Source organism: Chionomys nivalis, chromosome 20, assembly GCF_950005125.1.
Source record: "Chionomys nivalis chromosome 20, mChiNiv1.1, whole genome shotgun sequence".
NCBI classification, from domain to species: Eukaryota; Metazoa; Chordata; class Mammalia; order Rodentia; family Cricetidae; genus Chionomys; species Chionomys nivalis.
The window spans coordinates 57,596,515-57,616,678 of NC_080105.1; the positions used below are offsets into that span (position 1 = coordinate 57,596,515).

The window sequence follows — 20,164 nt, forward strand, 5'->3', positions numbered from 1 at the left end:
TCTTTGCATGACGGTGTCGTCCTAGAAGTAGACAGCAACTATAAACCAGAGATGCTAACTCCCCGGTTCCTAACGAGTGAGCAATCATTCCAACTCTCCAGAGCACTGACCCATGGCAGCCCCTGAGCTTCCCCAAGCAGCCTGGGAAGCTCCTTGGCCCAACATCACTACAGTGCCACTTCACAGACGAGCAGACTAATAACGGTTGCATTTCCCCAGCTGGCCTATGAGTGGGAGGGTCTTTGCTGTTCCAGAGAGAGATTGAGAAGACCCTGCCTCCTGAGGCTGGGCCATGGCAGTGCAGTTTCTACCCAGTTCCTATTCTGGTAGAAGCCTCTCTGAGTGAATCCTGGCTTCACTTGAGAAGTGTGGACACCTCACCGTAGACCACTCTGGGGGATGTGGGGAGAGATCTCAGGGAGGGGAAGAGGCACTATGAGGAAAGAGAAGCCTCAGGGAGGGGAAGAACCAAGGTCAGAAGACTTTACCATCAGATCTAGAAATAGATGAGCCATACCTTTAAGGGCCTCAGGTGCAAAGACAATCATGGTCATGCTGTAGAGAACTGGCCAGTTTCTAGACTTACCAGAGAAAACTGCCAACATCCTTAAATCCAAAGTCACTGACATCTGGGGAATTTGTAACCCCAAGCACGCTGTGCAGTTCTGGGGCCTATGGCTCTGCCTGGGATACAGTGACCTCACCTGGGAAGGTCAGCATTGAAGCGACCCTGAGCAATAGCCTAGACTCTGAGAGGAGTCAAGGACATATGCGATGTGGAAGCTGAAGGAAGCTGGACAGGGCCGAGCAGGGCTTAGGCTGCCGTGAGAGGGCAGGTGGGAAAAGTCCAGCTGGCTGAGGATGCTTCTGGGCCAGGTGACCCAGCTGCTTTGAGGGTCCTTCCAGTGTGACATCGAAGAGATGAGGCAAATAACTTATTATGAAAAGGCATCAGGGATTTCTTGGTCTATGACCCCACCATGGCTCCCTGGCATGTTTGAAGAGGGCACACTATTCCAACATGGAGAAGGGACTTGGACCCTCAGGAAACTTCTCTGAAGTGGAGTCACATGCCTGCTGACAACATCTTCCACTAAGACGTCAGAGAGACCTGTGGAGCCCTGCGTTGATCTCTCCAAAGAAGCAAAGCCACAGGCCTGAGCGTTGTCTCACGGACAGTGAAGAAAGCCCAATACAGGAGAACGATTCCTCACAGACAGTGAAGAAAACCCAGTACAGGAGAACGGTTCCTCACAGACAGTGAAGAAAACCCAGTACAGGAGAACGGTTCCTCACAGACAGTGAAGAAAACCCAGTACAGGAGATATGGCTGCCGACTAATGGGATGTGTTACCCACTGATTCATGAGCGGCTCACAAAGCCTTTAAAGGGATTGTGTCCACGTACCCTGAAAACATGACAATGCCCAGAGAAGAGATTCTGGCCCCTGGAATTTCATAACCAGGGAACAGGCCGAGAGAACACTGGCCCTAAGGCTACATCACTGTCAAGACGAGGAACTGTAACTCAAAGGGAGACCCGAAGATCCCAGAGCATCAACCTAAGAGGCAAGGAAGGTGCTAGTTGGGGCCAGGTCTCCATTTCCAACTATCTGATTATTGTTGTAATGTCACACACAAAGGGACCTGGGAGTCACATCCCTTCCCCCTTAAGGCACAATCATATGTAACACATATCTGATACTGTCTGTCCAGCCGATGTGGACTGTCATTTTAGGTCACAAGTCTACTGAGCCTTGCCCAGGTGAACACAAAAAGCTCAACCTTGAAGGGCCAGGGACTCTCACTCTGTGTAAGGAAGTTTAATCTAATCCTTGAGTCCTGGTGGTGCTGGAAGGGGGTTTTGGGGGCTTCAGACGGTGGTGACTCTATTGTACACGAGAAGAGGATGGACTGTTTAGTTCAGACTGGACCGAAGGCTACTGGATTTTTCCAAAATATTTGCCCCAGATTTATTTTCAGTCCTATCAAGTGATTGAATCCGTATCTCCTTTCCCAAACCTGGAAAGGATGCTGAGACTGTTCTCGTAGATAGGGTGAGGCAGAAGTGATGATTCATGTCCCCTGCATCAAAGGTGGGATCTATCTGCCCGCCTCTCCTCCCTGTGGGGAATGCCATAGAGCACTGGCTTTCCAGGTGAACCCCAGAAGCCTCCATGTCATCAAAGCAGAAGCAGAGGCCAGCTAGAGATTCAGAAACCCTTGGGTGTCTAGGCCTCAGATGACTAAGGTGACCTGCTTCTGGATCATTCATGTGGGACCTTGAGTGGGAACCACCAGACAATCCATGTCAACTGAGACCCAAAGCCGGAGAGACAGAGAACAGCCATCACCTTATTTAAATCACTGTTTGGGTGGGTTGCTAAGCAACGGTAGGAAATGAATATAGCACCCCTCCAGACATGCTTCAAAGGCAAGGTCGTTTGTATTAAATGGTGAGGAGCCTGTTGAATGAGGAAGCCAAGAAACAGCTCTAGGGGTCTCCTGACTGGACCAAAGCTGGATGCCGGAGGGACAAAGGACGGGTCATACCGTGCCCCCTGACTTAGTAACTTCATCTGCAGAGGGCCATGATTTGCCTCAGGGTGCTATAAGGATGGGCAACACTGAGAAGAAGGTCCCCATGTCAGCAAACATCCCTCGTTTTCTTCTGACTCCTCAGCAAGAGATTAGTCATTGAAGATGGTCATGGGAGCTAGACAAGGCTCCTTAAGACATGGTTGGAGCTCCATCAGGGGCCTTGCCTGGAGGAAGTGATTCTGCAGGGAACACAGCTTTCTGCTGAGCCCTGTGAATATTAATTTGGAGTCTCTGTGGGCCAGGACGAGGGATCTTCATTCTTCATAAGCTAAAATTAGGGAAGCCATAGTTAGAGTATTGAAATCTAATTTGGTCTGGTGGCTATTTTGGGGTGTGCACACGTGATTAGTTTATTTGCAAGTACGGATGTAAGGACAACTAAAATTTACTCATGTCAAGCATTTTCCTTTTTTAGTTTCTAAGTTTTTACGTAAAATAATCACAAGCACTCAACAACGCCAAAGGAACAAAGTCTGAAAACAGCCCTGGTCACTGGGTGGAATATTGGGGCATTTCGGTACCTGACAGGAACTCAGAAGTCACACTGCACTTCCAGTCTCGGGAGTGGGAGACGCCACACCTAGCCGAACAACACTGAAGTTGTGTTCAACATGTCCTAAGCTCTGGGAGGAGAGAAACATTTCCACAAACCAAATACTTTCTTTGTGTGTGTGTGTGTGTATGTGTGTGTGTGCGTGTGTGTGTGGGTACATTGGTGGTGTTTAAGTCACCGCTCACACCAGCACAACCTGGTCCTATTATCTCTGAAAATAAGACAGGGTTCATGCAAACATCGGAAGAGAACAAGAGGAAAATGAGAGACAATGAGGATTTGTTTAAGAGCCCCCGATTTCCAGATCTACCTGTGTGGTTTTGCTTAGGCTCAGTGCCTCCAGTATCTTTGTTAGTGTTCATTTGTCCATCACAGGGCACGGGCGCATTCTGTATTCATGCTTTCTGTTTTCTTTGTCTTCACATCTATGTGACTTTTGGCCCCTTGGTGACAGGGCAGTGTCCTCCTAGTATGCTCAGAACCTAGGGACCTTGGATTGGGCTTCCCAAGATGTTCGGAGACTTGTTCAGGGAGTTGATAAAGCCAGCTTGCCAGGTACGAAGAGGAACAGGGCTTGGCTTCACTCATGCTGTAGTGTTGAACCTTGTTCCGTATTTTGAAGACTTTGGCCTTCTCTGAGTCTCCCGTCATCACTACCCCATCTCATCTTGACAGGTTAGATGCCCCTTTCACTACCCACACTGCTCAAATGAATTTCTCCTTATTCCACTCACCCCTTCGAAGATTCTCTTCTAGACCTGGAGCTGAGACCCTACAGCAGTGCCCTGGCAATGAGATTGCGCCGCTACTCCCCTGCCCCGTCGCAGGTGCTCTGCTGATGGGACGCTGATACTCACAGGCCCAGCCTAGTGGAAGAGCGAACCAGCTTCTGGCCAGTGCCTGTTCTAACTCTCATCGTGCACCCAGGGGTTGTCTACTGCAGACCCTCGACATTGTCCCCTGGCCTCCACTGCTTTCCTTTTTTCAGGTCACTGGAAAGAGAGACCCTTCACGCTGCATACAGAGGCCACGTGAGCTTCTCCCACACCACCTTCTAAAAGCTGTGGTAATACAACCAGTGCATTAAAAAATAGCTGCCTTTGATTTTGAGTAAAAAATTCCTACAAAGGCCCCTTCCTTCTTCTTCTTTCTAAAATAAAAAAGATTAATTTGTATCTCTGTGTGTGAGTATTTGCCTACGTGTGTGTACGTTCACCACACACGTGTCGTACCCACAGGTCAGAGGAGGGTATCAGATCCCCTGGAACTGGAGTTATAGATGGTTCTGAGCCACCATGTGAACATGGGGAATCAAACTTGGGTTCTTGCAAGAACAGTTGGTGCTCCTCACCATTGGGACACCTCTCCAATCCTCTTATTCTTTCTTTTTTTTCTTTTAAAAAGTTATTTATTTATTTTTCTGGTTCTTTGAGACAGGGTTTCTCTGTAGCTTTGGAGCCTGTCCTGGAGCTAGCTCTTGTAGACCAAGCTGGCATTGAACTCACAGAGATCCGGCTGCCTCTGCCTCCCAAGTGCCGGGATTAAAGGCATGCGCCACCACCACCTGGCCCTCTTATTCTCTCTTAACGGCACTAAAGAATATGGCTTTGAAGGGATCTTGGATGCTGCCTCTGCTCTAGGTGTCTGTCAGGGGTCTTCCTTTAAACTGAGTTTGTTTTGCTGTGTTTCTGTATCATTGGCCTACTCAACTCCATATCTTAGGATGCCAGGTTTTGGTGAGGTCTTCTCAGGCATTAGCTCCAGAATCTTCTCCCACTTACCCGACGTTACCACCACCTCCCTTTTCTCTCCACAGCAATGGTCTGTGGCTAAAATCGTCATGAGTTGACTTATTACCCTCCCTTCCCCATGCGGTTTGCTCCATTTCCGTGAAGGACACATGCACACAGATACGTGGTGGTCGTCTAGCATGCGAGCCCTCTGTGCACACTTTATTTATAACCTGTGAGACTCGTGAACATCCTGTTGGAACCACCTGCTTTGCTCTTCTCAAGTCTAGCGCGGTCGTCAGCGCACACTCGCAGTATATGGACCTGGGAGAGCTGATGGAGAGTATTTGCCATTTCCACTTTCTGTGCAACCATTTCTTGACCCCTCAAGCAGAGCTCTTTGCCATTTGGCTTCAAAAGTTACACAAAATGAATTTTGTGGCAATCCCCCTCTGCATCTATCATTTTGCTCACCACATAAAGAAGTAAGCTTAAATTTTAATTAGATCATAATCAGAAAAGTCTGGTGAATACTTTCACCTTTTAACTAGAGAAAAGTTATTATGGAGTAGCTAGCAACTTTTAATACTGCTTCAGCTTCGAAGCTTCTAGTTCAATGCAGAGGTGGGACCGGGAGTGAAGGAAATGACACATAAGAAGCTTTCCCCTAAGAGGCTTAAGGATTTGAATATTATTTATATTTTAATGATTAAAAGCTACTGGCAAGCCAACAATTGGATTTATTTCTATTAAAAAATATATTAGGGCTGCAACGGTGCCATGGGCACTAACAGACCGGAACACAGCACATCAGTGAGCCGTGAGAACAGCATCCACTTGCCCCCCTTTGGCTAACCTTCACTGGCTGCGTCCTTGGCGGCTGAAAGGCAGGCGCTCACAGCCTCATAGGAGGCACTCAGTCGGGTGTTGGGGTCCCTCTTTGGCTTGGGTGGAGGCTGTTTCCGTGGTGACGGTAGGCCAGTGCTGTCATCCATGCTGAACACAGAGTGCAGTGAGGGCGACCGGATGGATGGTCCAGCAAGAGTCTGGGCTAGGCTGTCCACTGCCATGGAGACCGGCACGGAGTTAGAGTGGACATGCCGGGATCCTCCTTGGTCTTCAGCTCTTAAGGGAAGAGAAAACATGAACAGCCAGAGAGCACAGAGGCCCAGGTGTGTCATTCAGGTGATAGTGATGAGCCCACTCCCTTGACACAGTGTTCCTTGGCCGTGAACCTTTCTACCTGGCCTTGCTGGAAAATCTGTGTGCAGCTCTTAGCAACCTGCTCACCCAAGGGGAGCTGCTCAGGCCTGTCTGGGCTGTGATGGAGCCCTGGGGATGTCTTCCATCACGGCTGCTTTTCAGTATTCTCCCAGCAATGCTCCAAGTACTAAAAGGGCCTCGTGTTTCCCATCAGCCATCCCCAGAATGAATTTTTCAGTCTGGTTCTTAAGCAAATCAAAAAGGCAGAATTTCAATCTGAATAATAATTTGTGGGAAATCCATCTTAATAGAGAGTTAGTGTTGCAGCCAGTGTGGGGAGTTCATCACCATTTCCCCTGGCAGGGAGATGAGTGTGCTCCACACCGAACAAGGGAAATTCACAGCTTGGCATTCTCTCTCTCTCTCTGTCTTAGTATCTCTCTTAGTCTCTCTCTCTCTCTCTCTCTCTCTCTCTCTCTCTCTTAGTATCTTTCTCAGTCTCTCTCTCTCTCTCTCTCAGTCTCTCTCTCTCTCTCAGTCTCTCTCTCTCTTACACTCTCTCTCTTAGTCTCTCTCTCTCTTAGTCCCTCTCTCTGTCTATTCATCTAATCTCACCAGCAATTACTAATTATGTACGGAATTATTATTCTCCCTGTGACTCTGAGTTGCCTGGTGCCAAGGGAACTGCTGGTATCAACAAATAACAGACAAATGTTTCTTCTCTTAATTTATATCAGGCAAATAAAACACAGAACGAAATTGAGAAACTGGAGAGCCTGCTTAGCTCCAGTAGGGAAAATAACAAATACGACTTGGGAAGTCACCCAAAATGAGTAGTTGTCTGGCTTATTTTTTTTTCTTTTTGCCTTCACATGTGAGGGGAATCGTGTGAGACACTGGTGAGTTCATTTCCCAGGATTTTATTCCTCTCCGTTTCATAATTATATCTCTGTGTGTCAGAGCACCAAGAGGGATGGAAGCCACCAGCGTGCGAGCTGGCTGCCCAGTGTAGAAAATGAAGTCACCGAGGATGAGAGCAAGGCAACACAGAGGATAATTTGTTTTCCTGTAATGTTTAATTACAGTTTTCAGTGCAAAGGGAATCTTTTTTTTTTTCAGTAATAATTAAAATATTGGAAGCTAATTAGCAAAGACACATAGCCATTTCCACTTTAGGAACAACAAAAACAATAGCAAAATCGCTTGACAGTGATGGCGAGGAGTCATTTTCAGAGAGGAAAGGGGAGGGGGCGGCTCCTGAGGTGTTCAGGAAGAATTGACGGCTTCCTAGTCAGGAATGTGTGTGTGTGTGAGCCTGGTTCTTGCCTCCCTGGACGTATGCCTCGTACACAGGTGTTTCGATGTGTTCACCACTTTTATGTTTTCCCAGTGGTGCCTGCATTCCTTGGACAGATTTCCAGAAATTTCTACTAGCTAGCCTCATAGGCCTTGCACGTGCACAAGAGTGTTCAAAACTCTTGCTAGCTGATTTTGATGGCTCAGAGCTTACAGTGAGGCTTCAAGGAACGCCAACACGGCTATTGAAGCCGTGTTATTTTCTCTGACTGAACTTACCCATGGAGATCGTTGCTCCTGAGGAACCACTCAGGAAAAGAAACCCTGAGATTGCTGGGGCATCTTGAGTAACACAGTATGCAGGCTTGTCCCCCAACTTTTCTCTGTTTAATTGAGTCTTGTGTTGAGAGTCATCAGAAGTCCCTGACTCCCAGGACCTGTCTCAGAGTAATTAAGATTACAGACAGGCCTTACCTTTTTGTTCCTTCTTCTTGCTTGCTCCTGTGGTAGGAAGCATGGACCTCCTTCCGGAGCCTATCATGTTCCCTGGCAATGTCGGAAGCGTTCTGAATGACCAGGGCATCATAGGTTTTCAGTGCCATGTCCTCTGTGCTCTGTAAGAAGCTCTTGATGGACGTGACCTCTTGCTGCTTGATGTTCATTCTCTTAAGTAAGTGCTGGCGTGCCAGAAACCCTCTTATAACTGCATAAACAAACACAACGCTAGGTCAGAGGGAAGATGTAAAGCAAGAAATCCAATCTCTCTCTCTCTCTCTCTCTCTCTCACACACACACACATACACACACTGCAACCAGAAACTAACACATTCAATTTGTTAGAATTTGCTAGAACGCCCCAATTTAAATTGGGGAGCATCCTTTTTATTTAATGTGAAATGCCCCCCATAGTCTTACATGTTTGAATACTTGGTCCCTAGCTGGTGGTGCTGTCGGGAGTGGTGAGGAACCTTCAGGAGGCTAACCAATGCATCATTGCAGTCATGCAGAAGACTGGACTGCCCTGCTCCACTTTCTGTTCACTCTCTGACTCTTGAGCATGGATACAATGTGACAACCAGCCTCCCGTCTTATCACTAAGTTTCCCTACCAAGATAGATTGTATCCCTGTAGGACTGTGAGCCCAAATAAACACTTAAATTACTTTTGTTGGGGTATTTTATAACAACAAAGAGGGCATAACTAAAATGTCATGATGAGCATCCCTTTTCCTAAATGAGGTTTTTGGTGCAAAATTCACAAGAGCTACCTCTACCCTTTTGTTTTCTTTTTGTAAAAACACAAGCTGACATAGATGGCCTGGATCAAATCAATGAGAAAAACCTAGATGTGGCTTCCCTTGAAGCATTTTAGAATGCACTGATAGTGTTTTGTGATTCCCAATCATCCAAGAAACACTCAAGGCTCCATGGGTTGGTTTTAAAATACTTGTTCATAATACTCCTAGGCTTGTGATGTAATTCCTAGAGACTGAAAGGCCTGGAGAGCTAGAGAGACTTTACAGAAACAATAGGAGACATCCCCTTCCTACTTCTCAGGGTTGCAGGTCTAGAAAATGTATAGAATCTGGGAAATAGTTAACTTAAAATTTAGTGTAACCAATAATTGATCAGCAGGGATTTTGTTGAAGAGAAGAAAAATCAGAAGACAGGATCTAAAGACACTTGGCCATCTCAGACAGTTAATGCCGTTTAGTGCGGAAACAATATAACACATGGAGCTACGTGGGCTGGTCACAATGATAATGAAATTCTTTTCATTTCCAGTAAACACAAGCAAGGAGCGGCAGATCATAGACTCAAATCCCTCTGTGCTCGCGAGGCGCTCCATCCCCCAAGCCTGCAGCCCTCTTGCTGTGATTTGTGGCCCTCCAGAGGGGACAGATCAGCAATAGGGGAAGTCACATGGAAGGATATTGCAATCAATACATGGAAGAACTTGCTAACAATTAACGTGGGGTGGAAATGGAGCAGGCTGCCTTCTGAGAAAGGGAACTGGCCTTTATCCCTGGTGTGTGCAAGGGCAGCCCCTGCAGATGCATGGGACCAGCACAGACTGCTGACTTCTGATGTTAGCCTGCCAGCCGCTGAGATGCTATCCTTTCAGGCTTCAGATGCCTCAGATTAGAGTAAACTGTGCATTAAAAAGACAGGCAGTGTCGGAGGGAAATCACTGTGAGACTCCCCCGTGCCTGGAAGGCAGCGCACATGTGGGCTGACTTAGAGATGCTGTAAAGTTAGACACAGCTTTCTCCACTTAAGGCTTAAAAAACAAAAAATAACAAAACCGATGCAAAGAGCTCTATCAAGGCTTTCTCCCTTTAAATCCAGACAACGACGCTAAACGAAAAGCTACTTTAGAATACAGTCACATCAAGTTCCCTACAAAATGGCCATGCCATCTACAAACAACAACATTTTACCAATAAGGGGTATGTCAGATTTTGTGGAACATAAAATGCAGGATAAGAAGCTGGGCGGTGGTGGCGCACGCCTTTAATCCCAGCACTTGGGAGGCAGAGACAGGCGGATCTCTGTGAGTTCGAGACCAACCTGGCCTACAGAGCTAGTTCCAGGACAGGCTCCAAAACCACAGAGAAACCCTGTCTCGAAAAACAAAACAAAACAAAACAAAACAAAAAAATTGCAGGATAAGAGACAGATGCACTGAATGTAACTGGGCAATGGCAGGGACGGGAGACCTTATCCGGGTTGTCTACCTGCTTGTTTTATTTGCATTGGACAGAAACAGAAGGCAAAGGTAGAAACACAGTCCAGAGGCTAAAAATCTTTCAAGCAAAACAGACTAACCCAGAGAGCAAGGGCCCGACTTCCCAGGATGCTACTGCTGTCCCACGGGCAGGTGACTCTCATCTACTCGCCCTCTCTCTCCTACCGGCCAACCTTCTAGAAATCTTTCAGAGTCCACAGTTGCAGAAGACTACCATTCTCGACAAAGGACCACAACCAAACAAGCCTGTTTGCAAATGGGCAGTGAGATTTATTTGCCCACGGTTTCAAAGCCCGCCTATGCCCCTGGGTCACTGGCTGCTTCATTTAGTTTGTGTTTTTGATTTTACTTTCCTCCAAATTTAAATGTAAAAATTTTCTTTTCCCCAAGTATTTACTAACAATTGCAAGAAATGAAATAAAAGTGGAAATGTCTCCAACTTACGTAAGTTTTGAGAGAGTATCGATTCTAAGAGATAAACAAATAAAAAATCAGTAACAAATGCTCACTTCCAAAAGTCCATGGTTTCTAAAGCTTTTGTGTGTGTGTGTCCATTATTTTACTTATTTAAAATGAAATCATGTTTTTTCTCTCAATGCTATTTTCAAAGCTTCTCTCCGTTGTTATTGTCAGAAAGTGAGCCAGCAAATTTCACCCGCCCTCTGCCCCAGGTTGGTTATGGTAGCAACTTAGTCCATGAGGCTAACTAGAAGAGAAATTTCAAGTGGGTGTCATGCGGAAGAGGGGCACAGATTTCTCTAATTATATTTAAGGACATTTCCCAGGAGTGCCTGGGTACCCTGCTCTGTTCACATGTAGCATTGTGTTAAATGGGGCTCTTCCTGACCCAGATTCCGCTGAGGCTGGGAGCCAAGTTTGGATCCAGTGTTGCTGAGGCAGCGTTTCCAACCAGCCTCCAGGTGAGGCATGGGTGTAAGGGTCACCTGGAGTGGGACAGGCAGAGGTTCCAAATACCCCCAGCCAGTATCTCCCGTGCATGGATGCAGGATGGAGTCACAGGGGCCCATTTGTCCTGGTCAGAGAGAAGGGGACAGCCTCATCAGCCAATGCTATTACTGCCCTAGGCTGGAAAAAGTAACATCAGGAGACTAGCCTGAGAGCTTGCTACAGGGCTGCTGGGATTGCGTGAACAACGCAGCAGGAGCCAGGGCTGTGACTCATGGGACATGCCATACCAATGGAGGTGTCTGCCAGTCTTTCTCTGGGGCCGGGGAGTGTCTAAGGAAGAGATGTCTGCTGAGAGAAGGTGACAGAGTCTGAGAGTCAGTGGCAAGGGACTGACCATGGAACCGCTGCCAGTGAGTGCGGGGGACCTCAGAGATGCTAGTGGGTTTGTAAAGAGCCCTGTGAATCAGTCAGGGAGGCCAGTGCATGGTTACTATATGCCACTGCAGTCCTTGCTGCTCCCTCCCCCATGCCTTCCTCTCCTTCCTCTTCCTCCTCTCCCCCATCCCCCTTGACCCTACATTACACTTAGGCACCTGAGCTACAGAGACCAGGACCATAGTCTCTTTGTCATGGGCTTTTCTGTAAGGGGCCAGCCTGAAGTGGCCAATATAGATGTTTGACTTGATGCTCTGGTGTGGAACAAGGTTCTGAACTCTGGCCAAGATCTAAACCGGATGAGTTAAATTCTTCAAATAGTAGGGCTTTTTAGCATCAGAGACTGAGGGGACCCACTGGTGATGTCTCAAGGCCACAGCCAAAGAAGACCCACACAGAAAAAAAGACAACAAAATCGGTGATTGGGACCTCATGTCATTCTATAGCACGTTTCTCATTGGAAAAACTGGGAAATACATACCAGATCTGTGCTCATGGAAACACATACCAGACTCATGCTCCTGGAAATACATACCAGACCTGTCCTCATGGAAACACACCAGACCTGTGCTCATGGAAATACATACCAGACCTGTGCTCATGAAAACACACCAGACCTGTGCTCATGGAAACACACCAGACCTGTGCTCATGGAAACACACCAGACCTGTGCTCATGGAAACACACATCAGACCTGTGCTCATGGAAAAACATAGCAGACCTGTGCTCATGCTATCTGAAATTTAGCATATGGATTAAGTTCCTTCTTGTACTTTTCCACAATTAAACAACTTGTAAAACATTTTTTTAGAGGGCCTGAAATGTCAGCTTAGTGGGTAAAGTGGTCAACAGTAAAGCATGCGGACCTAAGCTCAAACAGCAAACTTTCATGTGGACAAGCAGGCTTCAGGAGCACACATCTATGACCCAGCGCTGGAGGTCAGCGGGCTGGGGCCAGAAGAGTAGATGGGTAGATCCTGTGGGATCCTGCTCAGCCGTCTTAGCTAATTGGATGAGTTCCCGGTGCAGTGAGAGAGCGTGCCTCAAAAACCAAAGTGGAAAGCAATAACAGAAGCTACCCAACATTGACTTCTGACCTCCATGCCTGCACAAGAGAGACACAACACATACACACATCACACACACATACAACACTCCACTCCATGCACACATACACACATACCACACACACACATACCTCACACACACACCTCTCTCTCACACACACACAGCACATGCACGCACATAGGCACACCCACGTGCACTCCCAGCCCCCATTTTTTTTAAGGTACCGATTATATCCATTTCATGTGAGGAACGGCTGTTTTGTAAGAATACACATTTTTAGTAGTCATTTAGATTTGGATAGAAAACAAATTCAAAGTGAAATCTCTCTCAAAATTATAATGAAATGGATGCCAACAGCCATAAAAAAAATCACACCAAATATTATCACCACTCCCTGGAGGAAAATAGAGTCAAGGGTTTTCCAAGTCCTCAGGTTACAAACAATACTGTTGGAGCAATTAACTGGTTCCGGGTCTTGAGACCCAGCACAACTGAGACTCACTGTGGCCCTCACACTGGGGGTCACAGAGAGAGGTGCCAGGTGGGCTTTTCCCACTGCGCATTTCCAGGCACAATCTCAGTGTCCTGTGCATCCTAAAGAGACCAATATAGCTGGCACAGTGCAAGGTGTAGGGTGCAGAAATGCTAAGCTATGTGTATCCTCCCCATCCCAAATTGTGACTGAAGTGAGAACCTACACAGTTACCTATAAAAATATGAAAATAACCAATCAATCACTCAAGGTCTGTAACACGGTTGCAGGGACTGGCACAGACCAAGCTAAGAGGCTAAGTGTCACCAGCATGACCTGAGTCAGTTGTCTGGATGGAGCTTCATCAGGTGGACTGGGGGGGAGGCCCACTGCGATGCTGACCCTGTGACACTGAATCTCAGAAGCGCACTGAATGGTATGACTCACATCTTAAGGATCTGAATGCTTGCATACGCTTACCTTTCTGACAAGTTACGATCTTCCTCTGCACCTGGAGCCACAGGTCGCTGAGCTGGTCCACATGCCAGTACTTCAGGAATACTTTGTGGACTCCCATCTACAACATGAACAGTGGGGTCACGATTCACAGCAAGAAGGCATCAGAGAGACGGTAGGAAAATCGTCAGGTGGGAGAATATTTTGGGGCTGAAAGCTGGAAACTACAAATAACAAAATTAACCAAAGTATTTGTTTCTTATTTTATTTCATAAAAATTTAAAAAGCAACCTGTGCTAGAACATACTTTGGCTGTGTGTATATCACCAACAGTTGGTGCGTGCAAACACCTCTAGACTGCTGACCTGGAGGCCTCATGATGGAGTTGGTCTTGACTCTGTGTAAAGACAGCATGGCCCCTGGGGTGTCCACCCATGCCAGGGTTTCTCATCTCTCAGAGATGGCTTTCATCTCATAGTCTTCCTACCCACAGCTGGGGAGAAGAACCTGAGGCAGCACACAAGAACCCAGTCCCTCTAAGAGGCCAAGACCAAACAAACATGGTGTCATTGTAGTCTCGCCTCAGCTCTGCCCCCCACAGCACCGTGGATTACTATGCATGAAGCATTTATGTTTTGGTCGTTATTGTGGTAGTTTGAATGTAATTGCCCCCATAAGATTTATAGTACAGAAGTTGTCCTAACACTAACTCCGGAGTTTCAGTGATACTGAGATGGGTAGAGTGAAGATGAGGACTGTAAGGTCCCAGGGATGATCTGCATGCCATGGGAGGCTGGATGTGGAAAAACAGAGTTCTTGCCAGGGCCAGGGCTGGTGACAAGGAGGGACCAGCAGGGACTCTGATGCTCGGTTGTGAGGAAGGGAGGAAGAAGGCTGGGTAGGCAGACGCTTGCAGCGATGGGGTTAGAAATTTCACCATGCCTCCAGAGTTCCTGGTCAGTATTTGGTACCGTTTGTGCCTCTATGAACCTCTGTGGGTGGGTGGGACCATGACCTCTGAATGTGAAAGGGCTCCCCGAGTTCTGAGCCACTGGGAAGAGGGTAGAAGCGTGAACTCACATATAGAGATGGCCGTGGGAACTCCTCACACATAAAGAGCCCATGATGAGGATCAGATCTTTGGGAAATGACTGAGTTCTTCCTTCCAGTCTATTAGACAGCTTTGAAAAGTCCTACAGTCAAATACTGGGACATGGCCTACAGATTTCCAGCAGACAGAGGACTTTGCAATGCCCTGTTAACCACAGGGCATAGTCTACAGCTACCCAAAGGTGGTGGACCTGCCACTGTTTTGTGCTATATAATTCATTTTTGAATTAAAACTATTGGGAGATGTTCTTTGGAAGTTTTAGTATTTTCATGATTTTGATGGCCTCTTTGAGTTTTCATTTAAAAAAAAAAAAAACAATCAATGTATAAAATCGTTCCTCCCCAAGGGATACCATACAACACTCTGGGTACGTCACAGGGTGTTATGGTATGCAAACACACAGTGTAATATTTTAACCAGGGCGAACATTCTTATTTTCCCAAATGTTTACCAGTTCTTTGTAGTCAGCATTCTCGAATCCTTTCTTCTGATCTAACAAGATCACCGTGTGAGTCACTCTGCCGTGTGACAGAGAACCGGCTCTCGTTTCTCCTATTCATTTACCCTGTCTTCTAAAGATGCTACATTTGCACCAAGACTCTAGCAAACAAATGGAATTAGCAGGTTGTTGGCATTGTAGAGTTCTTCCTGAGACACTGCCGAGAATTTTGTCTCTTGCTCTCTGTGATACCAGGGATTAACAAGGACGGAAACCTAAGGGCCCCCATCAGGGAAACTTAGACAAGGTACCTTGAGTCTGGAAAGCCAGGTATGTCCATGGCCAGTACCAGTTAACACCACTGACTGGGGAACACTTCTGGCCCAGACTACCATTGCCGGCCTAGCAAATGGCTGTAGAGGTGTGCCAGCGTGCGGTACTGAATTCCAAGTCAACAGGTTTCAGTCCAAGGACCCAGCTCACTGCTGTGGTTGGTCTGGTCCCATTCTCCTCTGCAAGGCTGTTTCTCACTAAGTAGACACAAGGAGAGCTCGGGGCCCTTTTGTGCACTCCTAGACGCACGGTGCTAATATCCGGCACTGAAATACTCATGTCACTCTGACCCTGTAAGAGCGAGCCATCTGCGGATCACGCCATCAGGATGCTCCTCGGGAAAACATTAGGATAATTTTGCTTTGAAGTGACAGATTTTAAAGAATTGAGCGAGATTGCCATTGATGACTTCCAAAGCTCCGGTTATTGTTCCAGTTCTTGCGGACTCTTTCAGAAGTGTGGGCTGTGGAGGCAGACATGCGCAGGAACAGCAGCTGGTAGGGTGTAGGTGGCTTGGGAGCTGGATTAATATGGAGGTAACAAGGAAGCCTGTGACTTGCTCCTTGTTCCTTGAGGGCAATTTTTAGGAGCACCGTGTGCTTCTGGCAGTATCTTTGAAACAGATCTTATGAAGGAAAAATACGTAACTATTATCCTTGGATAATTCATACAACTCACACATTTATCTGCCACAGTGAAATGAAGGAAAACACACATGGAGCTAGTCTTAAGTAGAGAATGCCATAGCACCCCTGTACATCCACAAATTCCCATAAACCTGAATAAGACAAACCCATTGTCTGAATCCTAAGTGTGGGCTAATTTAATCCACTTACGTCCTGTGCCCAATAATACAGAGAGTAACTGTCTCCCCTATGGGTAAGCTAAAGAAGAGCGCTAGGACCCGTGTCTCTACTTGAGCAAGAAAAGGCATTGTGTCAGCTAAAGGATGCATGAAGGGTCTGGTTACACAGAGGTGATGTGGAAAAATTGTTTGGAAACGACACTATGAAGGAAATGTGTTTCCAGAGGGGATTAACTGAGCCACCATCCACACAGCAAAAGAGGGGCTGCCATTAACCATGCAGGTTCAGTCTGTAGACCTTGCCTAGCTGAACCTCTGCTTCCCATGGAGATGGCAGAGGCGGTGGCTTTCTGGGCTCCGGAGTAAAATCTCCAGATCCTTTACACTACGCGACTGTCTGAAGTTGTAGCACGCTTGTGCAACCCTTAGCATCTTGAAATGTGGGTCCTAGTTCCACAGGGTGGGGCAGGGCCTGTGATTTCATATCTCTGTCAGCGGGAGGCTGCCATGATATGAGTCTGTTGACTGCAGGCTACGTGCTGTGTTCTCAGATGCTAGTCTCTCCGCAAGCTTCCCTTCTGCCATGGGCTCTGCAGCCCCACCTTCTGTTAGCCATCTCCTTTCCGGTGGTGACCACAGGCTCCCCCTGACATCCCGCACCCCAGAGTTCTCCAGACCAGTCCTCACATGTCTACATTCCTCGATACGTTCATTACCCCAAAGCATCCACCACAGCTGACGCACACATCCTCAGGCTGTTGCAGAGACTGACTCCAAGCCTAGGGTCCTGTTGCCCAACCACACGCTGAATTTCATGTTTCTAGACAGGACTCTCCTACACTTTGCTGTTCTACCCATGAGCTCCTCGCCTGTGTTGGCACCTTAGTGAGAGCAAGGGCCTTGTTACAGGATGTCCTGAAGTACCTCAATCCCGAGATCTGTAGGAACGTCAGTCCCTCCCACACAGTTTCCACCCTTCCACACATACTGTGTCTTTTCTGGGACAACAGACGAGCACCGTCAACAACGTATCTCTGAAGACAGGAGCACAAGGTGTCCAAGCTGGCCTAACAGCTTTCCTTTAGGTCCCATCTAATGGATAATAGTCAGAAAAGCGCAATTACTTAAAAGAAGTAATTCATCTAAAATAAATCCTAACTATTTAAAATATGTTTAAACAATGTATGTTATAAAATGTGCATAACATGGTTCACAAACAAAGACTAGATGTCTCCCACTCCCAGGGCTGCTCTTTCTAGACTGAGATGATTGAGCCCAGTCCTCCCCCTGATTCCGTCTCTATTCCCTGCCCGCCCTTGGAGTCATCTTGAATACCACCTTAGCCATACTCATCTTGCAGAAACTTGGGTTGTTCCCTGTAGGCTGCGAGCCTGCATGCAAAGTTTTGGATTCTGCCTTCAGAGCGCTCTGTAGTGTGACTAGTGATCTCTGAGAGTGAGTCCTTTCTCCTCCCGTGAAGGAAAGGCTATATACTGTCATGGCAGCCTCCAACACACTCTTCTGAAGTGGAAATCTGATACCAGGAATCCTTACACATCACAGGGGTAGATTCTTGGACACACAACCCTTATTGAACGATCCACTCGCATTAGCACTGTGTTCAGTAATGCCTCTTTCTCTCTATCTGTAATTACTGGACTGTGCTATTGGTATAGATTATCTTTTAATGAGAAATACCTTACTGGAGATGAGTTTCTTTGCTTCAAACAAAACACTTGATTTTCATTGTGACTGATCAGAATCCACCTTTAAGGTTTCTAATTTTCCTTCATCTAAAACCACATGTTATTTTAGTAACTACGTGACACTATAAAAATACAGCTGCCTTAAAAATAATTATTTTCTCTCACTAGGATAAGATTCCAGAAAGTGTCCTGGTAGCTTATGAATTCCCCTAGTAATACCAATTTGCTCCTGGACTAACAATATTGCTCCTCTGTGCTCATGCAAACAATCTGATCTCTTCCCTGTCTTTCCACGTCTGCGGAGGTCCCCACCTGAGCATGTTTTTCTCCCTGTGGATCTGAGAATGTCATCGTGCTCCTCTAAAATGCTGCTCTATTTTTACTATGCAAAGCAGCTTCTGTGCCTACCAGGTCAGCTCCTCTCATCAAGAGAACCCTCCAAAGCTACAGAGTCCATCACTGTGTTGCCAGCCCTCCTGGCGCTCTCCAAACCCTATGACTTCCTGGTACCCTGAACAGTTCTCTGCCCCCATGGCAGCCTTTCTGGTTCTTGCTTCCTCCTAGCACAAAGGTATTTTGCTTGTACATTTTCCCCAGCTGTCCTACACAGTGCCTTCCACCATTCTCCACCTGCACACCCTACACTCACACAGGCATGCATTCACCTCTCGTGATCGGTTCTCGGACCACTCAGCAGGTAGAATGTGGTCCAAAATTTCCACATGCTTGGATAAGTGACAATCGTTGTCTCTGGGGTGAAATTCGCACATTTTTCTTCCTTGATACTTTGCTTGGCTTCCTTGAAGGACAACCATTATTTTTACATTTCATATAAACATAAATATATATTAATAAATTACACTCTGAAAAGCTCAACATGTTTTATCTTCATGGTTGCTGTGAAAATCTCCTAAACAGAAATGTTTTTATGTACAGTCTGGTTCTGAATGTACTTTTAAGCATTCTCAAGGGTAAATTTACACAAAACGCAAGTTCTCTGTGTTATAAATAGACTGCTCTTGAAGTTTCACTCCGACACAGAAAAGAACTACACACATCGGGTGGAATACCGAATAGTGCAGTACGTGAAGGATGGAGTTTGACTTGCATTTCGTGTAACTGCATGTTAGGAAAATTAATCACTCTCACTTGCCATGGAAAAGGTCTGCAGAGCAGGCAGTGATGAACTTAGCTACTATTTTGAACCCACTAGCGGATTATATATCCACTATATTATGTATCATTGTGTGAGCCTATGTATTATTTCATTATAGAAATAACATCAACATGGCCAAGAGTGCTCATAAAGATAGCCCATTCCCAGAGACACACAAGGCATATCAAGAGCCAGGCAAGATGCCCCCAGAACGGTAGAGGATAGGCCACCGCATCCAGGGTTCATGTAGGGAACACATTTAGCCTTTCAAACAAAGGCCTAAATGACGCCGATAATGGCTACCTCCCCTGAGGAAGGTGTGAGTCATGGTGAAAGCAGCCATGATGGCCCCACAGTGGGACCGCTGGGCGGTGTGTGTGCCCACGTGAACATGAGCCCGTTCTCAGTGCCTGCCATCGCTCTGCCACGCTGTGCTTTGATGCTTGCCTCACTCCTAAAAATACAAATGTCCTTGGCACTTCTTCCTGGCATCTGATCTGATATTGTTCACCACAGTTTCAGAAATTCAAAACTACTTATATTGGTTTCTGATTCCCCCCCCCCCCAAAACTCGCCAGGTGGCATGTTCTTGCTGACTGTTTTGAATTATCTTCTATTCACACTCTCTGCCATTTTTTGGGGTGCCACTCATGATCCTTGCTTAACCAACATTTTATTTAACCTTATGCTTGTTAAAGGCCAAATGCATTCTATTTCTACATGGATATTCTGACATTAAAGACTCTCCTCTTATGTCTGGAGCTGCAGCAGTGAGCATACTGCAGGCTGCAGGATGCAACCCTTTGGCCCTGTACCGCCTCAGCTGACATTTCTTTCCAGCCACCACCTCTGCTGGCCCAGGACAGACAGCATTAATTAGCTTGGGACTGGCTTCTCCGTCCTGTCCTTGTTCCCACAAACGCAAAGCGTACAAACAGCCCCAAGGCAGACCACATCACTAGCTTTTTTACAGCTTCTCATGGGAAAGTCCCGAGGTTTCTTTCGTGTAGTTCATGGCATATAACAAGTACTCTGAAAAACTTGTAGAAAAACAACTCAGGGTGATTTGCTAAAGTAAAGGCTGAGAATCCCTGCACCAGCACCTGCTCGCTCACATGACTGTCGGGGCTTCATCTGCTACACA

General features: G+C 46.7%; 1 protein-coding gene across 3 annotated transcripts in view; it reads right to left on the reverse strand.

The window, feature by feature from the left end:
• Myo16 (myosin XVI) overlaps positions 1 to 20,164 on the reverse strand; it is a 420,999-nt gene that overhangs the window by 63,261 nt on the left and 337,574 nt on the right. For all 3 annotated transcript variants that reach the window (XM_057752554.1, XM_057752553.1, XM_057752552.1), the window contains 3 exons: positions 13,495 to 13,591; positions 7,857 to 8,085; positions 5,740 to 6,008 (listed from right to left, as the gene is read on the reverse strand). In XM_057752554.1, the coding sequence (XP_057608537.1) occupies positions 5,740 to 6,008; positions 7,857 to 8,085; positions 13,495 to 13,591 (595 nt within the window). The remainder of the gene's footprint in view (positions 1 to 5,739; positions 6,009 to 7,856; positions 8,086 to 13,494; positions 13,592 to 20,164) is intronic.